This window comes from Sinocyclocheilus rhinocerous, unplaced genomic scaffold, assembly GCF_001515625.1.
Source record: "Sinocyclocheilus rhinocerous isolate Xijiao unplaced genomic scaffold, SAMN03320098_v1.1 scaffold1868, whole genome shotgun sequence".
Taxonomy (NCBI): domain Eukaryota; kingdom Metazoa; phylum Chordata; class Actinopteri; order Cypriniformes; family Cyprinidae; genus Sinocyclocheilus; species Sinocyclocheilus rhinocerous.
In genome coordinates, this window is record NW_015661949.1 from 315507 (window position 1) to 324238 (window position 8732).

The 8732-nt window shown below is 36.6% G+C and overlaps 2 protein-coding genes across 2 annotated transcripts in view; one reads left to right on the plus strand and one right to left on the minus strand.

Annotated features, from left to right (window-relative positions):
* The window catches only part of LOC107726952 (SEC23-interacting protein-like), a 7551-nt gene extending 4814 nt beyond the window's left edge, over positions 1-2737 (plus strand). The window contains 7 exon segments of the mRNA XM_016536650.1: positions 691-899; positions 1070-1167; positions 1343-1510; positions 1602-1670; positions 1672-1744; positions 1856-2021; positions 2115-2737. Coding sequence (XP_016392136.1) covers positions 691-899; positions 1070-1167; positions 1343-1510; positions 1602-1670; positions 1672-1744; positions 1856-2021; positions 2115-2196 — 865 coding nt within the window. The 3' untranslated portion in view covers positions 2197-2737.
* A 211-nt stretch (positions 2738-2948) lies between these two features.
* The window catches only part of LOC107726950 (chondroitin sulfate N-acetylgalactosaminyltransferase 2), an 8940-nt gene continuing 3156 nt past the window's right edge, over positions 2949-8732 (minus strand). The window contains exons 3-8 of the mRNA XM_016536649.1: positions 7147-7363; positions 6004-6105; positions 4924-5105; positions 4561-4655; positions 4386-4467; positions 2949-4143 (exon numbers count right to left, since the gene is read on the minus strand). Of these exons, the coding sequence (XP_016392135.1) occupies positions 3851-4143; positions 4386-4467; positions 4561-4655; positions 4924-5105; positions 6004-6105; positions 7147-7363 (971 nt within the window). The 3' untranslated portion in view covers positions 2949-3850. The remainder of the gene's footprint in view (positions 4144-4385; positions 4468-4560; positions 4656-4923; positions 5106-6003; positions 6106-7146; positions 7364-8732) is intronic.

Consider the following 8732-nt stretch of genomic DNA (forward strand, 5'->3'; position numbering starts at 1 on the left):
GTTTTTTTTTTATAATGTTATGGAAGAAGTGTTTTTTATTCTTTCTATTCATTAAATAATCTTGAAAATAATATATCACAATTCTCCCAAGAATATTAAGCACCACAACCATTTTCAACATTGAAATAAGGTGTTTCTTGAGCAGCAAATCAGCATATTAGAATGAGTTCTGAAGGATCATGTGACTGACTGGAATACATGGAATAAATATAGACTGGAGTAAAATTATAATTCAGCTTTTCCATAGTGACAATAAATTAAATTTCAAAATATATTAACGTAAAAAGCAGTTATTTGAAATAGCAATTATGTTATACATATTTTACTGTATTTTTGATCAAATAAATGCCTTGGTGAGCTTAAGAGACTTCTTTCAAAAACATGAAAATAATCTTACCCACCCCAAACTTTTGAATGGAAGTATAATTATAAAATCCATTAACTCTTGTCCTTCTCTGGAAAAATTATAAAACATTTTTGGTCTAAAAATTGACTCTTTCTTAAGGAACTTGCTTTAAGGTTACTGAAAAAATATGTTGTCAGGAAGTTTTCCTTTCCTCTTGTTGCTGCTATGAACTTGAAATCTCCATCCTGTTCTGCCTAAATTCATGTTGTCTGTATTATCATAAACGTCTTTTGTATTTTTATTTTTACAAAAAATCTGTCTTTTATGTTTTTAATCATCAATAGGAGGATAAAGAAGATTACTCTGCCCAGCACAGGTCGTTTGCGTCACTTCACTAATGAAACCCTCTTAGATGTTCTCTTCTACAATAGCCCAACCTACTGCCAGACCATTATGGACACCGTGGCTTTTGAGATCAACCGCTTACATGCACTATTCATGCAAAGAAACCCAGACTTCAAAGGCAGAGTGTCCATGGCTGGACACAGCTTGGGTGAGAATCCTTTGCTTTTACATAACTCTGATTCAAGGTCTTATATGATAAACCTTGAATGTCTATAAGAGCTCACTGATAGTTTGTAAAAAAACACCATGTACTGTACTGAACTGAACTACATTGATATTTTTCATTACAATTTTCTTTTAATTTCCCCTAATCTGTAGGCTCTTTGATACTTTTTGATCTGCTGTCCAATCAGAAGACTGGCTCACCTTCATCAGGTCCAGTGACCAATGGAAATGCTCCGCCTAATGTGAAACAGGTATCAGTACATTTAGATTTTTGAAGATGACCGTAAAATGCTCCACATTAATTGAACTAAAAATATTAAAATATGACATGTTCTATATTATGGCATTCCTGGAACCCACAGCCTTTATCTGTGGGTGTTTAAGATGACTTATAAACCTTATTTGAATTATGTTTAATTGCTGTAGGTAAGTCCTGTCATCCAGGCCAATGAAGTGCCTACTGTAGCAGCTGCTGAGGAAGAGTCTAAAGAGGAAGAGGAGGAGATTGGCAACCTGTCATCAATTCTGGAGATGTTGGGGTTGTCTGAATATCTGAGCACTTTTGAAACTGAGAAGATTGACGTAGAGTCTCTGGTAAGAGCTTTTTAAATCTATTTTTTACATCTTTTTTTATTAAAAACAGAGTAAGCAACTCATCACTGCTATTTCTCCATCTCTGTTGCAGCTGATGTGCACAATAGATGATCTGAAGGAAATGGCTATTCCTCTGGGGCCACGTAAAAAACTTGCCAATCGTTCAACTGCATGAACAGCTCGCCATGGTCGCCAGTCAAATCAAAGCAGAAGAGGAAAAGCAGCAAGGGGAAGGCAAGTTAAACGCAGTTAATATCCTCTTACCCTTTTTCATTTCATCATTTCTCCATTTCACTGTGCACACTTCTGCTCAATCAAAATCTGAATCTCACTGTTTGTTTGCAGAGGAGAATAAGATGGTTGAGAGTCCTGAGCCCCAGAAGGAAGAGGAGACCCAAATAAAAGTGGGCATGCTGAATGGAGGTAATCGCATTGACTACGTCCTGCAAGAGAAACCCATCGAGAGCTTCAATGAATACCTGTTTGCACTCCAAAGTCATCTCTGTTACTGGTATGTGATCTTTCATAACAATATCAGTATGTATTAATAGCAGCATTACTGTCATGTTGTGTTTTATAAACACTCTCTTGTCTCTTTCCTCAGGGAATCTGAAGATACAGCCCTGCTTCTCCTCAAGGAAATTTACAAGACCATGAACATACACCCAGATCATTCAGTGCATTGATGTAACGGCTCACTAAAACTCCTCAGTCATCACAAATCACATTACTTTGAAGATAAAAGAATATTTTAAACAGTTTTCAACTCTTCATCTGGGACTCTTTATTTTATTTTTTATTTTTTATCTTGTAGTCTATATTAAAATACACTTGTATTATTCCATGTGTCTTAAATTAAGAAATGAAAGTCAAATAGTGGATTTCAATATTCAGTATAAAATGCCATTTTTATAGCTTAAATTATAGAGTTGCGAATGTTTGAGTGCAATTGCAAATGGAATCAAACGGTATTAACAGAAACTTTATCTATAGTTAGTGAAGAAATAACTATGCTGTGTAAACCCTACAACCAACAAATCATAATAAACTGAACTATTATGAGCCGTTTTGTCGATTTGGCTTGTTAGACTATGTTACAGTTCTCTTCAATATATTGGGATATTTAAGAATTGATATTAGCTGGCAGCCTGGCACAGATTTAGCTCCCAAAATTTGACAAAACTGCTGGGATCAAATAGCAGGTTTGCATTTCAAGGTTAAACTGCTGCACCACATCATGGTTTATTTTGATGACAAAAATCATTAACAATGGTTAGTTGTATTCCTTTTATTTTAAAAAAAGCAATGGACCAATTTTAGGCTCAACAACAGATAGCAATGGTTACCTGCTGCTTAAAGTTAAAATAATACATAATGTCCTCATCAGAAGTGGTACGTTCAATCACAGAAACGTCTTTTAGGGATGTGGGGTGTTCTGTTTTTTTTTTCTCACTACTTCCACAGATTCATTTCAAAGTGGTTGCAAAGGCCAATGTCTTGAAATATCAGAGCCTGCAACATAAACCCCTGACTGTTAGCGCTATGGCACTGACCAGTGTCCTCACACATGGTGCAAAGTAAAAGTTTGACACATGCATCAAAATGCATATCGGGTCCAAACACGTGGAAGACTTTTCCCAAAGTCTGAATACTATTCCAACAGAGACATTGCCTACAGTACAAATCCAGCATGGCAAGTTTAACCACATCCATCTGTGGATGATTGTCACTTTTAGCAACGGATCTCCATTTTTGTCACAGCGCATACATTTTCAATAGAAATGATATAAAAATGTAACGTATGGCTCGGTCAATTATTTGCAAAATAAAAAAAAAAGACATGCTTCCTCAATGGCCATTATTAATCATTTCCGTGTAAATCATCTGTAAAAGTCTTTATGCAATCTGTTGCATTCAATTCATTAAGACAACTTAACCAATTTACGAATAGTTTGCACAAACTCTCTTTCATGAATGAGGCCCTACCAATTTCTCTGCATTTCAGCTAATCTTCAGGAACTCATTTCCCCAATGGGACTGGTCATTATGCATTATGCATGTAGTTAATAAATCCAAAAAGTCCTTCTAGTGCAGAACACCTAAAATTTAAATTGGCATTAAAGCAAACTATTCCAGAATGTAGATTAAAGTCTCATTGATGTAAACAGTTTACGTAGTACCTATCAGTACCATCCTCCCACTACACTTAGTCTTTTTTGCTGTCATAAGGTCTTCAGTAATCCATGGATGATTATTTAGAGTTGACTTAATACCAACAATGTCTTTTTGACCTATTTCTTCATTGCTGTTATCAACAACGTTGTGCTCTGTATTGCTGATTTATTCTGCTGGTCTGCTCTGGGTTTTGTAGGCCTGCTTTCGAAGGTGAGTCTCAATCTCCTCCCTGAACACCAGCATGCCCAGGTGAGAGTGTGACGCCTCATTCATGGCCTTGGACTGGATGCACATGCGGTACTGTTCTGGGGTCAGTTCATCTGCACACTGCTTCTCATGCCACAGGTGGAAGAGGCCTGATACAGGAGTGCGGATCACAATCTGATCACTCCGTAGGTACTTCCTGTACAAGTGCACATCTTCTACACCCCAGCCTTTCACTTCCAGATCAAATCCCCCTAGAAAAGGGGAACCTTGAGTTTATTTATATGTAACAAGCAAAAGATCTTTTCATTGTAATTTGATGCATCGATTTTAAACTATGCTGAAAAAATTTATTATTTTACTTCACAAGAAGAGTTACTACAATAAAATACAATAAATATTACTGACATATTTGGATCAGCTCTTTAGTCTACTTTTGCTGAATTTTTGTCATAAATGTAAAACTTTCCCCACATTTAAATACACACTGACTTACCAATGCTGAGGAAGTCAGAGCGATACTGACAAGTCATGCCAAATCCAAAATCCCTCCAGAATCCGGCATCTTTTTTATGAATCTGTAAATACCATACAATTGCATTATTCACTTGAGTATCAGTAGAAAGCCATATATGCTACAAACATCATAGAAAAATCTTGATGTTACATACCAGCTGATTCTCAATGGGAGGCGGAAACTCAAGATTTCCATAAACTATAGTTGGATTGTACAAACTGAAAACCACTGGATAGAAAACTCGTTTTCCTTCAAGGGAGGAAAAAATGAACTTTTATTATGAAATTGTGTGAAAAATGATATTTTTAATATAAACATTTTTGTATAAAAATATTGAGTTTCTTTTTACTGTTCTCACAAACATGCAAAACAAGTCAATTTCATTAATTTATTTGCTACACATACACTACACCCTATAGTATAATCAAACAACAGTGCAAAATGGAAGAAATACGGATGTTTTATCTAGTAATGGGTCTATGAATTTTCAGATATAAATGCTTGTTAAATGACAGACCTGGAGCTGTATTGAGGCGACAGGTGCCAAGAAATTCCAGTGTGAAGTAGATGTCAACATCACAGAAGAACATCAACACATCACCCCCTTTCTCCCACGCGTGAGCTCCGATGTCCAGACCACGGCCACGTGAAAACTCCTCATCCACGGGGATCAGGGTGTAGTTACTGAAGTTTTCCTCACTGGTAAAGATCATGAATAAAAACAGTGTAGGAAACAAAATTAGGCTTAGAAGATTTATGCCAACCAAACTACTCCACTACACCAGAGGTCTGTAAGATTTTTTTTAATTATTTGAAAAAATTCTCTCATGCTCAACAAGGCTGCATTCATCAAAGATACAATAAAACAGTAATATTGTGAAATATTATGACATTTTAAAGTAAATGTTTTCTATTTGAATATATTTTAAAATGTAATTTATTCCTGTGGTGGCAAAGCTGAATTTTCAGCAGCCTTTACTCCAGTCTTCGGTGTCACATCATCCTTCAGAAATCATTTCAATATGCTGATTTGCTGCTTAACAAAGCTGAATTTTCAGCAGCCATTACTCCAGTCTTCGGTGTCACATCATCCTTCAGAAATCATTTCAATATGCTGATTTGCTGCTTAAGGGAAAAAAAAAAATCAATGCTGAAAATGGTTGTGCTGCTTAATATTTGGGTGGAAACCCTGATACTTTATCAAGGATTTTTTTGATGTACAGAAAAGTTCAAAAGACCAGCATTTATTTGAAATTTGTAAATGTCTTTCCTGTCACTGATAGATTTAATGCATACTTGAGTATTAATTTCTAAAAAAAATAAAAAAATAAATAAAAATAAAAATCTTACTGACCCCAAACTTGGTAGTGTACTTAAACAGATTACATGCCTTACTCAAACATTTAGAAAAAGCAAGCATATTTCCTGCTAGTCAAAAAAATTACCACGTTTAAAAAGAACATTTCAACTGCCTCACTAAGATGGGTAAACAGCAAATTCCTTTCCTTTCAGTTTCTCCATTCAGGATGTTGGCAAACAGAGACAGTTTCAGTTATGCTATGCTCCTAAAATTTCAGAATATTTGCAGAGCTCAAACCTGGACATTTTCCTCAGAGACGCCTTCACCTCCTGCAAGCCCGCTTGGCCAAAATACACCACTGTGAGATGCACCCGCTTGTCCTGCTGTATACAAACCTCCCTGCACACAGAAAACGCAGTCTGACCACAACATTTCCAAAACTTCCAAAGGGAAAACCACACTGGGAAACAGTGTGTAAAACTGGCTCCGTGTTGCCGCTACCCACACATCTTTAGAAGTTTAACCATATTATTTGCAGCACACAAAAATACACTGACACACATTCCCAGATATGATCCCAGAATCTCTCTTACACGCTCTGTGAAAATTTTTGTTCGAAATGTCAATTTGCACAATCAGGAGTTATGTATGCATAAAAATGAAAAATTTCCCCACATAGATTTTGCCTCGAGTTCAAGTTGCAATTTGACACAACTTGGTTTGAAAGTGACTTTTGACAATGGATCTTTTTTGCTGTGGAATTTCATCTCAATTTCATTAGCAGTGTGCTGCAGACATAATGTATTTTTAGGTTGAAACCTAGAAACAAGTTCAGAACTTCCAGTTTCAGTTTCCTGAAGTCAATGGGTTTTTCTGAAATGATTTTTGGTTAAATGCCTCAAATATGTTCTGTGGTTAGAAACTCCCTTGTGATTTTTAAAGATTTGAACTGTCTTGAAAAAAATCGGTTGCTAATAAGTGTCTAAATTTGACTACAGAGGTTGTTGGGGACATTAAACGTAAACTCATTTACTCACTAGCTGCTTTTACAGCCTCATTATCACATTCTTGCAAACAACTCAAACTTTCAGGGAAAATGTTTTTTAAATAAAGACTGAAAGAGTTGTCAGAATCTTAATGGTGGAGAGGCTGAAGTCATGTGACTGTGGTGTAGCTCGTTTATAGCCTACATTTAGCTTTCTACTTCTGGCAATTGTACTTGAGCTTTACAATTCATAAAGTTGTTTATTTGCGAAGAATTTTATGATAAAAAAATGTGTAAGAATCATAAACTTCTGTCTGTCATACAGCTTGTTTTCTACAATTATACAACAGCTAATTGAAAAAAACAAAAATGAAAAATGATGCTAACTTCCGTTTGGCCTACAAAAACATCATCACTACAAAAAATGACCACAAATCCTACAGTGACCTCCTCACCTGAAGTTGTGCAAGAACTGAACAAAGGCTTCAGTGCGGCCTGACAGCGGCACTATGATGTTAATGACGGTGCTGGCGGTGTCTACAGACGTGCTCCTCACTTTCATGAGGGGCCCGAACGGACGAAAGAGGGTGACGTGATGGTACTCGTGGGAATTCTCTTTAGCGAAGTAGAGCTCATACAGTGTGCCTTTGTCCCTCTCGGTCCTGTAGAGTCCTGCCAAGAATAGCAAGTACACAAGAGCAGCTCGAATTACTGAATATTTTGTGCTGTGCAAAGCTCACACCACCTTTATTATTCTCAAATACAAACAAGAGCTGTTAAGTACACACACTGTAAAATCCAATAGCTTACCTTACTTAGATATAATTAGTTATCTTTACTTAGTTGTTATACTTACTCGGTTTTATTAAGTAATAGCACATTTTAAGGCGAATAAAACAACTTGCTGCAATGAGTAACTCTTACTTAAAATATTCAAGTAGCCACAACCTAAGGCGAATAAAACAACTTGCTGCAATGAGTAACTCTTACTTAAAATATTCAAGTAGCCACAACAAAACCGATGATATTACACCAGTGGGAGGCAGCAGTGCGCTAATGTATTGCTAATGTGCAACAAAACAACAGAAGAAGAAATACGGAAGGTTAGAGAGCATGCGCAACAAGCAACGTTTTTTGAATTTGTGCGCCGCATTTGCTGAGACTGCTTGCATTTTTACCACTGGACAAAGGCTGATTACTTCTATACAATAATAATAAGGTAAGTTTAAAAAAATAATTGTCAATGAATCTTTCTGTGTGCTGCTAATTTTAACTGACTAACCTTTTGTCAGCGGTGTTAGCGAACAGATACCAAAGATCTTTGCTATTCTGCTGTTAGAAAAAAGACTCTTCCCTAAAACTGATCGTGCAGCCCAAACCGTAAGGCTTAGAGAGCTGAAACTTGGTCAGATTGTAGTAGTCCAAGATCTAGAGTAGTACAAGATCTGCCTTCTTGTCAGATCCAAAGACTCACCGCAATCGGTCAATAGGGGGCGCTACAGCGATCAAAAACGCAAAAGCCCTCATAACTCCTACACCGTTTGTCGTAGACTCAATTGTCTTATATCATTGGATTCCTTGGCTCAATCAAAACAAAATGGCTATCTCCGATTTCATTTCCGTCTATAAAAATTTTCCGCCATTTTGCAAAATTGAAAAAAAATTGAAATTTCAACTCACCGTTGCTTAGGGACGCAAAAACGTCTGTTAGGGACGGGACCATTTTTACTAAAATGGCTATAACTCCTGAACGGAATGAGATCTTCACCAAACTCTGTACACATGTGTGCGATCTTTGGTCAAATAAAAAAAATTCACAGTTCTGCCACTTGGTGGCGCTATAAGACGAAAAAAAACTAAAAATGACTATAACTATGCAACCGTTGGTCCGATCAACTTGAAAATTGGTATGCAGTGTCTTCGTCCAAAGGGGCACAAGTGTCTATGAGGACATTTGCATATCTCAAAAAACATGGCCGCCATTGGAGAAATAAGTTTAGGCACCTATTGCAGTGTTTCCCCTAGGTTTACGGCTTTGGGG